The sequence below is a fragment of the Pterocles gutturalis genome, unplaced genomic scaffold, assembly GCF_000699245.1.
Source record: "Pterocles gutturalis isolate BGI_N339 unplaced genomic scaffold, ASM69924v1 scaffold37235, whole genome shotgun sequence".
NCBI classification, from domain to species: domain Eukaryota; kingdom Metazoa; phylum Chordata; class Aves; order Pterocliformes; family Pteroclidae; genus Pterocles; species Pterocles gutturalis.
In genome coordinates this window covers 11,772-30,454 of record NW_010139603.1, presented here as the reverse complement: position 1 = coordinate 30,454, position 18,683 = coordinate 11,772, and the positions used below count along the sequence as shown (strand labels likewise).

General features: G+C 39.7%; 1 protein-coding gene across 1 annotated transcript; it reads left to right on the top strand.

Annotated features, from left to right (window-relative positions):
• The first annotated feature begins 765 nt into the window (after positions 1-765).
• SH3GL3 (SH3-domain GRB2-like 3) lies at positions 766-16,817 on the top strand. Its single transcript, XM_010083380.1, has 8 exons — positions 766-831; positions 2,084-2,156; positions 2,668-2,811; positions 4,356-4,489; positions 5,869-6,027; positions 8,813-8,916; positions 10,157-10,284; positions 16,016-16,817. The coding sequence occupies exons 1-8, from the start codon at positions 823-825 to the stop codon at positions 16,219-16,221; spliced, it is 957 nt and encodes a 318-aa protein (XP_010081682.1). The 5' UTR covers positions 766-822; the 3' UTR covers positions 16,222-16,817.
• The last annotated feature ends 1,866 nt before the right edge of the window (positions 16,818-18,683 follow it).

Here is an 18,683-nt window from a genome sequence, read left to right as displayed (position 1 = left end):
ATTCGGTGAGGTGAGCTGCATTTTAGAAGGTGCTGAGGACGAACAAAATGCTCTGTTGGAGCAGGTTTGGGGAACGGCAGCAGTCAGGGAGCTGGGCCTGGATTTTACATTGCGCTGTTACAGATTCAGTGATAAAAGTCAATTAAAACAGAGAAATGTGTAGTATTTTTGCAGGAATTATCCTAGGAATTTATGTTTAGTATTTGTTGAATATGTGTTAAACCACTTCTGTTGTAGTGGAGTGATGCTTTCAAAGGCTGTTTCACACCGGGTGAGGGTCTGGCTTTCTTTTCCTGCTGTTGCAGGGCAAGTACAGTGCTCTGCGAGAAGCAGATAGCTGAGTTCTGCTCGAGTGCTTATTCCTGCCCAGGATTTCCTCAGTGAGGAACCAACTCAGGCCTGACAGCCTGGAGTCTTTACGCAAAAGATGGATATCATTTCAACGATCTTAAGAAGCTTTACAGAAATCTATTTAAAACTGGTGCTTTCAGATTTTGAAGGATGTGTGGTATTTTTGTTTTCAGTATCGACAAGATGCTCAGTCACCCAGGTGGGTCACAGTGCTGCGTTTTTCACGAGTCTGTTCATTCCAGAGTGCTTCACTTCCAAGACTAAGGTTACTCCTCTCTTGTACAGTTGCCTCGAATGGTTGCTGCCTATTTTCTTATCAGGAGTGAATTCCTGTGACTCTCAGAAATCTTTATTCTGTAATTAAATAATAATGCTTTTTTTTTTTTTTTGGTTATATTTATCCTTTTACAGTTGTTCAGTGAAAAAATAAGTGGAGCAGAAGGAACAAAGTTAGATGAAGAATTTCAAGAGATGGAAAGGGTAAGGAAAGCAACATTATGTTTTTCTTAATCAAAAATGTTTCACGTTTCAGGTGATAGAATTGTATTGTAGATTTACTTGGGGGAAACCCCACCATGTGCTTCTAAACTAAAATATATAAGGATAAGTGCAAATTTATGCTTGAGCCTTGTCAGCTTAGCCAAAGGAGAAGAGACATCCACAAAGGCTGCCTGAGCAAGGAAGCAGGTTCCACTGACACCTCTCAACAGTGAAGAGAAACTCCTCCAGGAATGATGCAGAGCATCACGAGGGGCCTTCCTCCTCTGTATGGGAGATTGGAGAGAGAAGTCTTCAGTGTCAGTGAGCCTGTGTAAATATCACAAAGCCTTCCCCTCTGATGTTGTTAAGAAGAAAAATCTAGCTCCTAAGGCCAAATTTTTTCTTGATACAGAATTATATTTCTTAGATTAAATCCATGTTCAGAAATTTACATGAATTGCTGTGGAAATGGAAATTTTTGCTGTCCACTTATTATCTGTTGTGTTGCAAATTAATGTTATTGCCAGTTTCTGTTTTTCCAGCTACTACATGCTCTTTTTTTGCCCCTGTCTTTCTGTGTATTTTTTTAATGTTCATAGTAGACCTAGGTCATGGCTCTTACTGTTAACAGATTGTAGAAAAAAATCTTGCGTGAGTTGTTTTTTTTCCAACATGCACTTTTGAATTTATGATCTAAACAGGTTTCTAGGGTTCAGTTTCTTTGGCTACAGAAAAATTATTTATTTTCTCTGCATTGTAAGAGGAAAAAATAATGTGCAGGTCCTAAGGGAGGAAAAGGGAAACAAACCAGGAATGTGATTTTTATAGCATTTTAGAAACTATTAAATGGGAAGACAGTGCAAACTACTGCTCTGAATGGCCCTGACCCCAGAATTGTGAGGGATGTGTTCAGTCTTTTTCACCTGTGGAGTAAAGCAGTCTTGGTAACAACTGTTGGGCTGGCTGGAAAATTGTAGTCTAGAATGTGTCAGCAGTACTCAAGACTGATGGGCTGGAAAGGCAAGCCCACATTTCAACATAAACTTTCTCTCCTTCCCAGTACTACCTGCCAATGAGTGTGTTTTTGGTTGAATCCTGTCATAACTATGATATGGCTATTTATTTTAAGCTACAATATTTATTTTAAATAAAGTTTCATAATCAGCTAGAATAGTATATTATGTCTAATGAAACGATAAACTTTATAGCGATGGATTTGCTTTTTGCTGATTGTGTTACTTTTCTTTTTCAGAAAATTGATGTTACTAATAAAGCTGTAGCAGAACTTCTATCCAAATCCACAGAGTATCTTCAGCCAAATCCAGGTAGGACAGGAAAAATAGGTGTTGGATTTTGCTGAATACTGTCTTCTCACTTAGAAATTCATCCTAGGTAAATGAAAGCTAGTTAGGTCATCGCTGTGAGGCTTCCTATCCCTGTAGGGATTTCCTTCACATCCCTATAGGCTGTGCTTTTATCTATTCCGTGTTTGCTTTCTGCAGTACTTCTCTAATCAAGGAGTTTACAAGCAGAGTCTTCGAAGGAATGTGAGTATTGGTGAATACCCACAGAAGATGACAAGCACCATATATCTGCCTGGAGAAATGGTGCTCATTCAGTTGGGAATAAAAACCAGTTTAATATGACTCATATTGTTGAATGGAATCTTCTTTCAAATTTTGACTATGAAGTACTGACAACAAAAAACTTACGAGTCTGCAGACCAGCACAGTGACCTGCTTCATGACATCGTTTGTTAATGATTTATTGCTTTAAATGTGTTAGTTTTAAAAGGTTTTTTGGTAACTTTTGTTCTTTTTTTTGTGTCCTCCTTAGCATACAGAGCCCGGCTGGGAATGCTGAACACTATGTCAAAGATCAGAGGACAAGTTAAAACCACAGGCTATCCCCAGACAGAGGGACTCCTAGGAGACTGCATGATACGGTATGGCAGAGAGCTTGGCGATGATTCTATGTTTGGTGAGTTTGTGTATCTCCTCTGTGAATATTTCAGCATAAAGTTCTTTGCAGAATAATACTCAGTGACATAACCTGTGTAAATAGCTACTGCAGGTAAGAGGGAAAGTTAAGTACAGTGATCAGGGGGTGTGTGTGTAATTAATAAAACACGATGCTTCTGTGTATTTATCCGCCTCTATTGCAGGTGGATTTGATAACACTATTACTGAAGCTGTCTGATGATTCATATTATTACCACGGCCATTTTAGTTTTTAAGTTGCCAAACCAAAATAATTTAGGGTGATTTAATCTTTAAATAAAAAGTTACCCTATATTTGAGAAGTAAACTAAGGGAAAAAATTCTCATGGAAAAAAAAAATAATAACTTCGGGTGATTTTTTTTTTTTTGTTAATGATCTGGTATTTCTGTGCTGTGTATCAGTGCATCTTAAAAATGCCTTTTCTTGGTTTAATGAAAAGGAACTCTAGCTTGTAGCATAGCTTGGCCATGGTACAATTCTTTGGTAAATCAAATCTTACCTGTTTGCTCTCAACGTATGCTGGTATTTCACAGCTAAAATCTTGATAGAGGCCTTGCTTGCTAAGCATGCATAGCGTGTGGGCTTGACTGTAGTGAATTTGAGGCATTGTCACGGAGGTACTCAGTGGGTGCTTTTTGATATGGCTGGGATTAAGAGAGAACCAGGGGGAAATATCTGAGAAAAGGGGAATCTGGGTTTGGGGAAAGAGAGAGGATGAGGGCTAGGAGGGAGCGTTATGGGCTGGGGCTGCACGCAGAAGCCAATACCCTGCTGGCTGGCTGTGTTGTGTACTGTTGTTAATATCTGCAATTTTATGCACAGTGGTTGTCTTGAAATAACAGCTAGGCAGGCATAGGGACCCTGCACTCCAGCCCGAGGAGGGGCTGCAGAGGGAAAGATGCATCTGATAGCCGGAGACTCATTTATTCTCCTCATGAAGAGTGAAGTGGCACAGCTCATTTCTGAGCTGGATGTATTTGTGTTTTTGCAAGATAAAACTAGGAAAGGGGAAAGGACATTTCAAACACTTTTCTACCCGTTGATGCTTACATGTAAGGTTAATAAACCATACAGCTATGTTATATGGGTGGTTTTAAAGAAGAAGCAACAATTTTGAAAAAAAACCCATGCTGTGTGTGAAGAAGCTGTAAAACATGATTTTGTGATTAAAAAGTTACTCACTTTTTGTGTATTTAATAATACCACTGAAGTTGTACAAAATAATCAGCTTCGTTTGCAGTCCGCAGAGTGGAGGAGATTTGTAATTTATGCAAATACAGTAGGGAAAATAGTCCTGTTTCTTTTCCTAGGGCATCAGGGAAGAAAATGAAATATACTTTGGAAAAAAAAATTTCCAGTTCTAGTTTTCTGTAGGGGACAAGCAAGTGCATACCTTGTATTATTTTTTTACTTTTCAAGAGCTTGCAGTAGATACAAAGATACCTGTTTGAAACAGGTGTTTCGTAAGACGTATTTTCTGGTTTTGCATATATTGAGATCTAAGTACCTATTCTTTACCATAGGCCTTGCACTACTGGATGCTGGTGAGAGCATGAAGCAAATGGCAGAGGTGAAGGACTCACTTGATATTAATGTCAAACAAAATTTTATTGATCCTCTACAGTTATTGCAGGACAAAGATTTAAAAGAGATTGGGGTAAGTTTTCCAGAGTAAAGCTTCACTTATCAATAATCAGAGTCAATCAAACTCTAGTTCCCCGAGATATTTTTCTTGAAAGCAATAAGGTAAATAAATGTCACTGCATTTCAGTTTGTCTTTCTAGCAAAACAGTGATGAAATCTGCTTAAAATCGGTGCCTGGCTACTTCTGTCTTTAATTTGGTATATTGCTTGGACGCTCAGTACAAGAAGGATAGTGAAGAATATTATATTCTTTATTTTTCTGCTATTTCATTTTAACCGATGTTTTTATTAATTCTTAGGAACATGTGAGTGGGCTGTGATTTACTGCGACTGATTAGCCTATCTTGCCATTTCTGGCAGCTTAAAGCTGTTCATAATGGAGGATGAATATAACTTGAAAGGCTATTCAGGGCAAGCACAGAGTGATCTGAAAGGTGCCATAAGATGTTGAAGTGCCATATGCCACTATAGGAAAAATATAGGAAGCTGAGGAACACATTTTTAACCTTTAGAGTTAAGTTTTCCGGTGCTTTTGTTTACAATGTGACAATTCAAAGAAAGCCAGGCAGTCTCTGTCTGAGTCTGTTGATTCCAGCAGACTTGGGTAATAAGCAAGTTAAAACCCTGATGAAATGCAGAAATGAAAGTTATTTTATTTGTTTACACATAAATGGATGTGGAAAGCATAGCAAAAAGATAGTAATAATGTCTTGATGTCTGTAGCTGTCTCCTATGATACATAACTGTTTTGAGCTGTAGTTCTTCTGAACTGATGAAAAGAAATTGTTTGATGTTAGCTTTAATGAGTGTTTTGTACTTTGAGTCCATTCTGTAAGTCTGTCAATCCCATGATTTTTGGCAACAGATAAGTTTGTGTAGTTATGTCAGATAGAAGTGTCAAGTTGACATCTGAAAAAGAAAGCAAGAACACAAGATTTGTTGGAGCAGTGCTTATGGAATGATAGGGAAAAATAGCCCTTTAACTTTCAGCTGTCATATTGCAAATAATTCAAGAGGTAAAATCGAATTAAATGTGTAATATGGGGACACACAGGTATTTAGATTGGATCCTGGTTCTCATTTAGACAGTCTGAAGTGTTGCACGTTTAGTGAAGTCCATGAGTTGGATGCCTAAGTTTAGAAAATCAAGGTAGCCAATTCTCCAAGTGTTAACAAATGGCTGTCTATTTGAACTCTGTACAGTTTAAAATTTCATTCATGTACACAGTCCTAGACTTACCTGATGCTGCTATAGATCAAAGGGATGGACTTGATAATCTCTGAGCCTTGTACTACTTTGCTTCTGCATCTCTCTCTCTGTCTATAATTGAAATTTCCTTAAATTGCAATGTGTTTGTCTGGATCTCCTCATAAACATTCTCTCTTATTTAGCATCATTTGAAGAAACTAGAAGGACGCCGTTTGGATTATGATTATAAAAAGAAGCGTCTTGGAAAGATACCAGATGAAGAAGTTAAACAAGCAGTAGAAAAATTTGAAGAGTCAAAGGAACTGGCTGAAAGAAGCATGTTCAATTTCTTAGAAAATGATGTAAGTCTGTCCTGCATTTTTGTTTGCTGCGGTACATCCAGGAGGGCAATGTGTGTGGGGCTGGATAAAGCCTGTCCCATCCTTCGTAGGAGGTAAGGTCTGAAAGCAGAAAATGTGCCTCTTTCCTCTTTTAATCTCCTGTGAGAGAGGAGCATAGCACAAAGCAGCAAATGGGAGAATTTAATAATTCAGGAATTTCTTCTGGAGATACAGTGGCTCAGACAAAATTGTCAAAGAGGTCTTAAGTAGTTTTATAACCTATGAGAAATGAACTAATGAGAGTAGAGTGCCATTAGATCAGTGGGAGAAGGTTGGGAGATGAACATAGTCACAGACCAGCTGCTGAAACTATGAGCGAGGGTACGTACCCTGCGCTTTCTGAATTGTAGCTCACTTATAGTCAAAACTTTGCTGCTGAATTGAAGTCTCTGGATGATTTTACCTCTGAAAATCACTGTTATTACTATTTGGCTCTGAAGATTACTCCATAGAGTTTGTGGCTTGGGCTCAGGTACCTGGACTTTGTCTCAGAGTCCCAAGTCCATCATTAAATGATGTCTAAATAAGGAGTAGCTGTGGTCATTCAGAATAATCCTCTCTTTTGTCCATGTACAGACAAATAGCAGGATTTGCTTTCTCCTGTGTAATCGTGGAATTGTAAGAAAAGACAACTGGACCTATTTGGGCCTTTTCCAAAGCTTTCTCCTGCAGATGCAGCCTCACAGAAAACACTCTTAGCGAGGAAGAAGTGTGCTGTCTTCTGTGAGCAAACTGCAACAAGGAGGAGTTCCATCAGCTAGCCTGTAGCCCCTAAGCTGTTTGAGAGCAGAACACGTTTGTTACAGCAGTGTGTAGGTCAGTAAGCCTCTTGTTGTTTTACCAGTGTAGGTTACAGGAGAGCACCAAAAAACGTAGCATCCTCTATCAGCAATTTCAGCACACTCTTCCACTGTAGGCTCTACCAATTGCCTGGTTGCAGTGTACGTGGTTTGTAATTCTGCCTTGCATAAGCAGCTGAAAAATGTTTCAGATGGTGTTTATCATTAGTCAAAGCACCAAACTGAGGATAAAACAGTGCATGGATTAAAATGATTTAGCTGAGCCACTAGAGAACTGATGAGTTATACTTTCTAGGATAACTAATTCTGCTGTTGGGAGAGGGGTGAACTGGATGTCCCTCGGAGGTTTTTTCCATATCCACTTCCTATTGTTTCTGTTTAAAGAAAACTCTGTGCTCCTTCCCTTCCATTTTCCATGCTGACCCAGTCTGTCTGTCCTCAAATGTCTCATTACAGCCTTGTTGTCTAACCCCAGACTGTCTCTCTGGGTTTGCAGAGAGCTGCAATTGCTTCCTTCCCATCCTTTCCAATCCCCCTAATGTCTTCCTTGGTCTCCTTGCCCTGCAATCTCTGTTCTCTGAGCTCTGGTTCCCAGCCATCTGGCCAGGTGCCTTTCCCAGACTCTCCTGATCCACATCTTTCTCAGGTTTTTGAGCAGCTAGTTTCAGACCTCCCATACAGACACTGTTGCATGCACTTCTTATCAGATCCATCTTCCTGCCTTTCCCACTCAGCCAGTCCCAGGCTCTTCTTGCTAAGTGGCTTTTAGTCCCTCAAGTTTCTCTGGCTCTTTCCCAGTCTCTCTGTCTCTTCTCCTAATCCACAAATCCATATCCCTCCTGGCTCCTAGTCATCTCATCTTGTTTGGACAGTCCTTGTCTATCCATTTTCTCTGACCGCCCCATCCAAACCCCAGGCACTTTGGGGGCTGTCCTCAGCTGGTTTGCATTACTCTCTTTTGACTGTGATGGAATTGTACCAGCTGTTGATTTCGTTCTGTGCATTTCATTTCTGTATGTTGTGTGACAATGTTTGGCTCTCTTGGAGTCCCAGCAGAATTTCTAGTAATCTTTTTAACCAAGTAAAAGCAGACAAATTATAGCACAAATTGCCATGGGTCCATAAAAGATCTGCAGAAAGTTTACCCAGGTACCTTCTTGTGATCTAATGTCTGAAGACATCATGATGGAATGGAAACATGTCAGACTTCTTGGGGTCTGTCCTCTTAATGCTGTCTCAAAGGCAGAGGACAAATAGATGTCTGTTGCTGCTCCATCCCCAGCACAGCTTGAACTTTTCAGTTTGTGCTAGGGGAATGAGATTATTTGTTACCTCATGAATAAAAATATTTTGATTTTTCTTTCTCCTTCACATTCTCCCTTTCCTCAGCATGCATATTTTTGAGTGATTGGCTGCTACTTTTAAAATCCAAGTAGATAAATCATGTTTTATTTATTGGTTTATAAATGCTGCCATCTAGTGAGGTAAGTCCAGATCATTTCAGAACTGCAGTTTGTAAACATTGCTAATAAACACTTACCGGTCTGAGTCATAAGAGCTGTCACAGTGTAATTTCTTCCAACATTGCTGATCAGAAAAGCCCCACTTTCACCTGCTAAGGGGTCATGTCCTTTTAACTGTTTCGGGCTTGGGTGCTGACAGACATCTGGCTTGGAAGTTGAAAGCAGAAGGGATTTGCACATTGTGAAAGGAAATGACTCAAGGACCCAGCCCTGAGTTAGTGAACTAGAACTTATACCTCAGTTTTGTTCAGTTTCCAACTGGCAATTTCCTTGATAGAATCACATAAGCTCTTTTTCAATAGCCTCCACAAGGTATCATGGTCTTTTGAGATACCAGGTCTGTTTCAAATGATCTGTTTGTTTATCCTTCAGCTGCATGTACTGCAGGGGCTCCTTACAACTCTTTTCCTCCCTATATTTCAGGTAGAACAAGTTAGCCAGTTGGCTGTGTTCGTAGAAGCAGCACTAGATTACCATAAACAATCCACGGAAATTTTGGAAGATCTGCAGAGCAAGCTGCAAAACCGGTAAGACTGAACCCATCAGAAAATTTTGATCCTCTTTTGCAGCTGAGGTTCTTGAACGTGAAAAGTCGCTGAAGCAACAGATCTTGTAGCACCATCTCCCAGATGCACGTTTGCTGCGCTCCGTGCCTTACTGGACTATTGCTTTAAACTGCTGCCACCTGGCAACTTCTTGCTGCGCTGTGAGCCTTTAATGTACTGCAGGACCGGCCCAGAAAGCTTTGAGTGTGTGCAGAATCTCTCTCTCATATCTGTGCCGGTTAATCAGGACAGCCTCCATTTGTTTGTAGGTTTATTTAAACTTGCATGCTCTGAGTTGTGTTTTGGAGGCTTTGCTGAGAAGTTGGCCTATTTTTGTTGAGATTAAAGGAGTATAACAAAATTCTGCAGCAGAGTAAGGAAACAGCCAGCTGTCTAGGAACACAGCTGTGGCCTAATGCACTTATGAAATACCCAGATAGTTTGTGTCATCCTAATAGAAGAAAAAAAAAAAAAAGCTGCTCTCATTAATTTGTTATATGTCACTCAGAGAGCCAGCAGAGAATGGGAGACCTAAATGACTTCAGTGTCACTGTCACGTAGGTTAACTTTACAGTGGCAGTCTATGTGACTGTTTGGGGCTTTCCTGAGATCAGGGTGGACCTGGTGGCTGCGAGCGTTAGCAGAGGGGTGGCTGTGTCTGTAGACACCCTGCGCCATCCCAGCTGCAGGGGCCGGTGAGACCAGGAGGTCTCAACTGGGCCACGTGCTCATGCAGGAAGAGCTGTTGCGGCAGTTGCGCTGACCACTTGGTTGTTTCCCATTTTCTCGAATAAAAAGGCAACGTGTGAGATGCAGTCCCTGGGCCTCTGTCCTGGCTGGGTTTCTGCAGATGTCATTTGTAGTTGAGCTTTCCAGAGAGTTTGTTCCTGGAACTTCTGCTGAACTCAGTGGCAGCTGTGGATGCTCAGCACTTCTCAAACTCAGGCTGTTAAGCTTTATGCCTCTGTCAGCAGGACCAAAGCATTAAATAAAATAGGGACTTGCTGAAATTCAAATACTGCATGAGAATTGAGCAGCTTTTAGTGAAAAAACCCGCTCTCCTTGTCCCCCCACTCTCCCACCCAAAAAAAGGCTAAAACCAAAACCACCAGAAGGGTTTTTCCCCCCACCTTTCAAACACCAAAGCACTTAACCTGAGTGGAAATTCTGTAAGTATTTCTTCCTTCAGGTGAATCTCTCGCCACTCTTCTCTGTGTTCCAGAATAAATGTAGCATCTAGCCGGCCTAAACGTGAATTTAAGCCAAAGCCTGTAACAACTACAACTCTGGAAATCGGCGATAATCAGCAGCACAATGGGATTGCCTATAGTTCTTCCATAAAATCATCAGGTAAGTCTGTGGCCACAGAATTAACATGGTGATAGATGTTTTGCCAGATTGTTGCTTGAGGTGTTGCTTGTACCGTGAGAACAGCGGGTCCCTGAGGCATCAGTATCCATGCATCTGGCACCAGTTTGTTTCCCAGATTTGGAAAGGGAATTGTGAAGCAGGATTCCTCTCAACAGTCTCTCACTCATCTGAAATTTAGGTGTGGCATTTTGCTTGGTCTTTTAGGTTCTCTGTATTGCCACTGAGGGTGGGAGGAGAGAGAGGGAGAGGCACTTGCAGAAAACAGTTCATTTCTTGCAAAGACAGATGCTTAAGGTGGGTGTGTTACATCACTGTCTGGAGTATCTCCAGATGCTAATTTCTCTCCACAGTCTGAGACCAGAAATGATCAATACAGGATCTTAACTATTAGCCATGTAAAATTCAGAGATTACTCCCACTCCTTCAGATTTTATTAACGTATACTGTCTCCTAAAGTATGCACCAAAGTGTGTGCATTTATGAACTGAACTACTTGGGTACATATTGGTGTGGGAGTAGGATCCCTTCCTTTGATTAAACCCTAATTCCACAAAAAAAAATCAAGAGTTGAGAGCCCTTGAAAGTTGTGTGAATGATAATAATTAGTAAGGTTACACTACTTATTGAGATAGCTTTTCCTCATCTCATAAATAAAATTATATTGCCCTGTCTCCTTAATGGCTATATGCAAGAAAAGAGAATGAAAAAGCCAATTTTTTCCATAAACATTATTTGTAAAGAAATCAGAGCTGAAGCAGTAAGCCAAAGGTTCCCTTCTCTGCTTGTCATGATATCTAGGATTTTTTTCTGAAGCTTTTTTCTTTTTATTTTTTCTTCCCACACTCTCCAATTTCCTCGTCCTTCCAGTCTTGATCCTTTTTAAAGGTTGTTGGGAGAGAAATGAGAGGACTAAAGGTGAAAGAATAAACCTTGGAGCTGTAACTTCATGTTCCTTCTAATGTCTCTCTAATTTTCTTGCATTCTGATACAAGATGGAAGCTATTATACGATCCACACAGAAGGGGATTTGCAGCAGTTTGGCAGCATAAATCCACCCAGCAAGATCTTATTCCTTGATTTCATTTTTTCTTTGTGCCTCAAGCTACTTGAGGATGTGTTAGTGAAGCTCCCCATGCTGCCTGAACACTGAGAGCAGTTTTGTGTTGCTGTCAAATGTGGGATTGAGGGAGACAACCCTCTTTGCACACTCCTCAGTTCAGACCACTGGTTCCCAAGACACGTGATGCAACACATTTCATTCAAAGCACTGGAGACATTTGCACCAATCACTAACTTTCTAGTTATTTTCACAGCACATCTGGATAAAAGTAGCAAAAACATAGCAACCTTTATTAAAAATTCAGCATAAAGTTTCTAGCCCCCTATCAAGTATTTGTCAAGTTATATAGGCTTTATTTTTTCTGCTTTGCTTGTGCAGTGGAGAAAGGAGATTCAGATTCAGCATTTGTATATAAACTGGTGTGTCAAACCAGAGTTTCAAACCCTATTACAGTGGTTTATCGTTGCTGTGAAGCAATTGATCCAAGGTGCCCTTTAAGGGTAATCAATCCTGCCTTTGGGAGAAAGGCAGACTAGGTGACTTCTCAAGGCTGCTTCCAGCCCACTTAGTTAAAGAAAAATGCCAGTTTTAATGAGCTAAAATTCAGTGAATTAATTGAAAAATAAATGACCACTGATCACTAAGATAAGGAAGGAGTTAGCCACTTCCATTCATTGATTCCATTCATGGACTGTTGCATCAACTGCCTGCATATCACTAAATGATGTTTTTTTGCTTACTGCTTGGCTCACTCAGTGCTGTCAGAATGGAAAAGAAATAAAACAACCATGAAAGATATGAAAAGGAGAAATGGGATATATTTGATAATTGTTGCTATGCTTAGTGTTGACAGTAATATTAGAAAAACCATCTATCATGTTTTTTTCCTCCTGAAGAAGCTGTGGATGCTGTGCTTACATCCCCAGCAGGTACAGTCATCAGTGAGATCATTGCTCATTCATCCAATACCCAAAAGTTACCCATATAGATTTCTGTGAAGCTGCAGTGGAGTCAGTATGCCCTGCTTGTAAATGGGGAAACCTTTCTGTTCCTGTCTAAAATCAGAATCATGAAACAGATTGGATTTATAAGATGTGATTTAGGAATGTGAACCAGGTGTCTCTAAGCAGAACTGCTAAATGTTTTAAGGTCCCCTTGTGAAAGGAGGGATAGCATCATGGTCATCCTCTTTTCCTTTTTAGAAAACTGACCTATTCATCCTAGGCAAACAAGCACTTTCATGCTTAATTTCCCTTGTTTACACATTGACCCTGTCAAAATGTAGGCTTTTAACTTCTCTGATACTGTCACTCAAGGTAAGTAGTATCTTAGTATTCAGCAAACCCATGGAAATCAACAGGAGAGTTCAAAGCAAGCTGTGATACATCCAGCACAACTACCACAGTCCAGTTCTGAGTGTTGAAATGTCTTTTCCTGTGTTTCACTGTAGCTTTTCAAGTTAAGTATCCGCCTCTTGGACCAGAAATGGTATTTTCCTTTGTATGGTGCCTAACACATGGGGATTATTTACTACTAATGACTTGCACACATTTGCAGGGATAGATTCACAGAAACCTCTCTTTAATGTTGTGAATTATTTAGCTGCTTTGATTAAGCACAGATAACAAACCAGTGTATTTGTTCTAATTCATTGTTATCATCATTAATCAGCTGAGGCGATGAGCATCATCTGGCTCATTTTAGAGCTCTTTAAATGCTGTGTTACATCATGCCTTTCGTTCTTTTTGTTTGTCAGGTTTGACTGTGATAGGAAATAAATGGATCTGCTTAACGCAGGCATCTGAATGTTTATTCACTTCAGCAGTGAGGGAGACTTGGATTAATTATCTTAGGAAGCTTCTAGTTTGTGATTATTAAAGTATAATTTTGCTACCGTATGAATACAACATGGTATAGAAGACAGAGCAGATGCAGGTACAGGCAGTAACTCCCTTTGGGAAAGAAAAAAAAAACCCCAAAACCCAAACAACAACAAATAACCAAAAAACCAAAGTAGCATTGAATGACATTCTGGTTTCATCCTGTACAACTCCAGAAATCAGACAGCTTCTTGCTCAGCCTGTGTTTGTGCTGTTTTTTTCCATTTGTTCTGTCCAGGTTTGAATGGTCTGGAGACTAATGAGAGTCATCTTTGAATGTGACAGTGTAGTGTAGCAGTTTAGCTCCACAACTGCAGAAATTAAGGAGGCGTGCATGGTGTTGCAAATTAACATAAACCCTCTTTGGAGGAAAAAAATACGCAGTTTCTATAGCTTAAATCTGCAACAGGAAAGGGTGTGCAAGTATGTAACAGACAGGAAAAGGCTGGAATCGTGTCGCTGACTCTGTGATGTTAAACAGTGTCTTGCTGACTGCCTGCCCCCGTTACCTTTGTCTCACTGGATTATACAGTAGCAGCCGCTGCCTGACTCTTAATGAAGATGTTGACTGATCCTACAGCCTGGAGTGAAACCAGTTGTACTGGCTGTGACCATTATTTAAAAATCTTTCCAGGCTGACAGACATTTATTTTCAGTCCTTTGGAGCTTAAAATGAACCAAATGTGATCCATCTCATATCAGGTATCTTAGTGTGAGAAATTAACTGGCTTGCAATAATAAATTAGCCCCATCAGAGCAGCTGGTGAAAGAAGGACCTTGGTCAATTATTCAGGGTGCTGCCGTCTGCTGTTGGCAGTTCTGGTGAGCTGGTACCAGTTCTACTGTGGCAAAGACTGAAAATAACTTGTCTGTTTTTGAACACAATCAGCCCATTTTAGTTGGGAAACTGTGGCTCATCTTCTTTTTTTTCTGCTTGGACTGTTTCAGAAAAAATATGTCCAGAACCAAGCTTTCACCTGTGTCCTCGTATTAGACTAGCTTTAATAATTCAGTTTGTTCCTGTAAAACTTTGTCACTAGCCCATGCCTTCCCCAGGCAGAGGACTCGTCCGGCATTGCTACAGCAGTGTTCTGAGAGGTTTGCTGAGGGGGAGTGCTGTGTTGACAGCTCTCTTCCATTGTTAGAAATAAAAGCTCTCTTCTGTTGTTATATAGGATAACTCATACCCACAAAATAGAAAAGTAATTCCTACTTCCCAGTTTTAACACTAAGTATTACCCCAATCCTATAATTGTCAATTAAAAAGATGCTCTCACCTGTTCTCATTTACTGATCACCAGAATAGCTGTCAGCTGGTTTCCTGAAGAGACTTCTGCTCATTCCTTTTACTAGAAAGTGTCTCAACAGTTACTTTTCAGTAGTTTCCTACACATTACCATGGTTAGCAGATTAAAACACATTTTTGCATGCATTTCTAACATCTCAGCTATTATATCTGTATTGCATTACCAGTTATGTGCAGGTTTACCCAGACAAAAACTATTCTTCAAGGTGAGTGCATGATTAGGATATAGGACATGTGGGAGAGAGAGTCAAGACTAGAATATTTGAGAATTGTTGCAATGTTGCACATTAGACAATGCGAATAACTTAGTATTTAAGAACTTTTAACTGTTTTAATATAAGTAGTAGAGAGTTCTAGAGTTGCCATGCTATAATGTGTTTTGCTACTGTTTGTTTACATGGCAGCAGCATGAAGTCTTTTCTCCTCTTCTTCCTTATAAATCTATTTCAAATTACCAGACTTCTATTGGATATGCTGTATGTTTTTAAAAATCTGTGCTGAACTTTAGTTGAACCTCAGGCTAGTTCTTGGCCACAGGGCTCAGCTTTACAATTTGAACATTACATTACATTTTATTAGAATAAGTTATTGTTCATAAATATGAATGAATGTATCCATACCACAAATCCAAGCCAATTAACACCCCTTCATGAGAATATCTTTTAAAAAGGTAACTCCATTTAGAAAGTTAACTTATTTTGCTAATCATGATTTTGTTTTGTACTTTAATTTATATTTAGGTTTTTTTTTTCCTGGAAATATAGATACTTACTATTATATACCATTAATATTTTAAGAATAATTTGGAATGAAGATCTTTATAGCAGGGCAAACAGCAGAAGTCACAGAACAGCCAGATACTGTATTGGAAAACTGTTTTAATCTGTGGAAAAAATTCAACAGGCACCATTGTTCCTAGCATAACCTTTGCTTTAGCTTGGATGAAGGATGTGTACAACAAAGGATTTGAACACATGGCGAGCAGTAACTAGAAATGACTGTCACTGCCCAAGTGAGGTGAGGGTGGAAGCCTCAATGCAGGAGCAGCTGGGAGCCTCACTCCTGCAAAGACATGCGTAGCATGAAATTCCAGGTGGCTGCCGCCTCCAGGCTGTGTGTGTTTGCAGGAGGGACTCTGAGCCCCTGCTCTCTGGTCTGTACTCGCATAGTAGCAGTTGCTGCAGTGCAGTTTGTTTAAGTGATTACTTGTCACTTCTCTGTTGACTCTTCTGCTCCTCAACTCCTGCCCTTCCAATCCCTCTAGCTGCCACTCCAGAGGCACCACACTGATTTTGACAACTGTGATTACTCAAACTTATCAGTTTGAGAGTTGGAAAAACTCTTGGGGATGAATTTATGATAGCAGGGCTACATTTTCTTGACCCATTGTTTTAAGCCTGCTTGGCTGGTAGGATGCTGGGAAGCTCTATTAACAATTTTTTTTTTTTTCTGTCACTGGGGCAGGTTCTTCAATGCACATGGATCAGCCTTGCTGCCAAGCTCTCTATGACTTCGAGCCAGAAAATGAAGGGGAGCTTGGGTTTAAGGAAGGGGACATCATAACTTTGACCAATCAGATTGATGAGAATTGGTATGAGGGGATGTTAAAGGGAGAGTCTGGCTTCTTCCCCATTAATTATGTTGAAGTGATGGTTCCCTTGCCTCAGTGATTGTGTCATTCAAGCTGTGAACGTGGTTTCATGACTGAAATGGATTCACAAATGTTCTGTCAGTGTGGCATTCTGTGAAAGCCTTGCTATTTGACTGACTTACTGACTTTTGTATGCATCTTTTTAAAATGTATTTATTTTATATTCAAAAAAATTTTACCTTCCCTGATTCCATCAACCTGCAAAAAAACCCATACCCAGTTTTTTTGCTTTGTGCCTTGAAGATCACTGTATGAAGTGTTTACTGATAGCTCACTGTTGCTCCAAAAAATGCATTTCCTTGCTATTAGTGTACATGGATTTTTTTTTTATCTTTGGCTGCAATGATTTTACTATTGAAAACCATTTTTAAAAAATACTGTAAGTGAAGCTAAGTGTAACCAGTTCCTAAGTTACTGATGTCACTGAGCTCTTTACATCTATCACCCTGTAATTTATTGTGAGCAAGTTAATCCATGTTTCACCTTGTATGTTGACAAAAGGCAAAGTAGTTGTTGTCAATATTATGATGTTGTTGTACTAAGTACAAGTTCTCAGCCTTGAAAATTCCTATAATTTACTGACCAAACTGAATAAATATTTCCGTGGTATAAGAATGGTGGTTGCTACTTCTGTCCCTATAGTTCTGGCTCTTGTTTTTGAGCTGGAGGTCACTTTTGCTAAATATATTGGCTTTCAATGAAAAAAACAATGCTACAGTGCAAATGCATGAATAAAGCTCAAGTATTAGTTTTATGACACCTCAGCCACTGGAATTCTAATAATCTTGTTTTTTCTCTACTGATTGTGTAGCATTTATATCTTAAAATTTTCTTCTAACAGGAGTCTAAGAGAAAAATTCCTTTGAACTAACTACAAACTGATCCTAGCTCCAGAGGGCTTGTATATAATTTCACTGAGATAAATACGTGAGTATCAGCAGTGACTATTGCAAAAAAATTAAGTAACCCCACTTCTACTCCTTTTAATTATTTGAAAAGACTAGGTAGAAAATGAGAGACATGCTCTAAATAAAAATATGCAAAAAAAGGCACCACAAAACAAAGGACAGACTCAGGCATCTTAATATCAAAATGAAGATAGAACTAATTTTTTTTTGTTAGCTTTTTCCTGCTTTGCTTAGTAAATGCAGATGTAGTAATGACCAAAAACTTCAGCAGCCCCAGAGGCATGTGTAATCTTTTACCAGTTGTTCTCTATACAAGAGAGAGCAAGAAGAAAGGAGCTGAACTCTTTATGGACAACCTGGCTTGAATCCAGCTTCACTGTTTCAAGCTCTATTTGGTTCTGTAGTCCAGTTGAAAGAGCATTCCCTAAAGAGGAAAGAACTTCATGTGTATCACAGGTGCAGTAACTTTTCCCTCTAAGCAGCATAAATAGCCCCTACCTGGTTCTCAAAACCGTGTCTTTCTGGTTTCTCTCATCTCTGGCCTTGGCTTGCACAAGGATCGCAAGCAAAGCAGAGGGTTATTCTTTGCAGCTGTGGCTACAGGCTGCTACTTAGGGCACATCATCTCAGACTTGTTCAAGTAAAGAAGAAAATTCATCAGCCCTTCTCCAAATTCATGGGCAAGTACCTATTATTTATTAGAACAGCAATATGGAAAGTAACTTGTCCTGACCTAGTTTTTGAATGAAAGTAGATATGTTCTAAAAACAAAGCACATAGGACAACTTTCAGAGGTTTAAGTATTGGGGATTCATACCTGCTTTTGCTTTTTTCCTCCTTTATCAGAGAGGTCTCACCAGTCATACCCTTCCCTAGCAGGCAACAAAAGAGGCATTGAAATCTTTTACCTCACCAAAATTCCCTACAGGAAAGAGTTTTATATGTACACACACACTATATACAAAGATATACTTTACAGTAGGCTGCATACCATTTAGTAGAGAGCTCCTGTTCAGCTGCAATAGATGCCTCATCTAACAGAAGTAGCTATTGCAAAAGCAGTAAGCTGGAAGCAAGTCAAGAGACCTATATTGTTATTGATTAGGATAAAGTACAGAGAGAGGTCATAGGAAACCAAACACCTTTAAGGTTTGCTACCCAAAAGACACAATTTGCACCATAGGATCCATTACATTGTTTCTTTAATAGGTACCCTTTAAAGAGGGTTTAATAAACTGTCTACTTGGCTGTGTAGTTGAAGAAGTAGATTGTTTCCTGGACCATTGATGGTGATCCCAGACAACATCCTCTGTACCACTGCTATTTCTTATCAAGACTTGTACAATCTTTTGTAGTTGTTGCTTGATACTATCCTTCCCTTGTGCTATGAAAAGGCTTCACATGAAATACTGAAGATTCCTCTCTTAAATCAACTTCATAGCAGTTCAGTTTTATTTGAAGAACTGAGTAATAAATGTAACAGGCCAGCACAGTGTCATTCTTGGGGTTTCTCCAAGCTGCAGGGAATCTTCACTAAGCTCACTCCTTCTATTGCTTCAAAAGTATTTGAGCC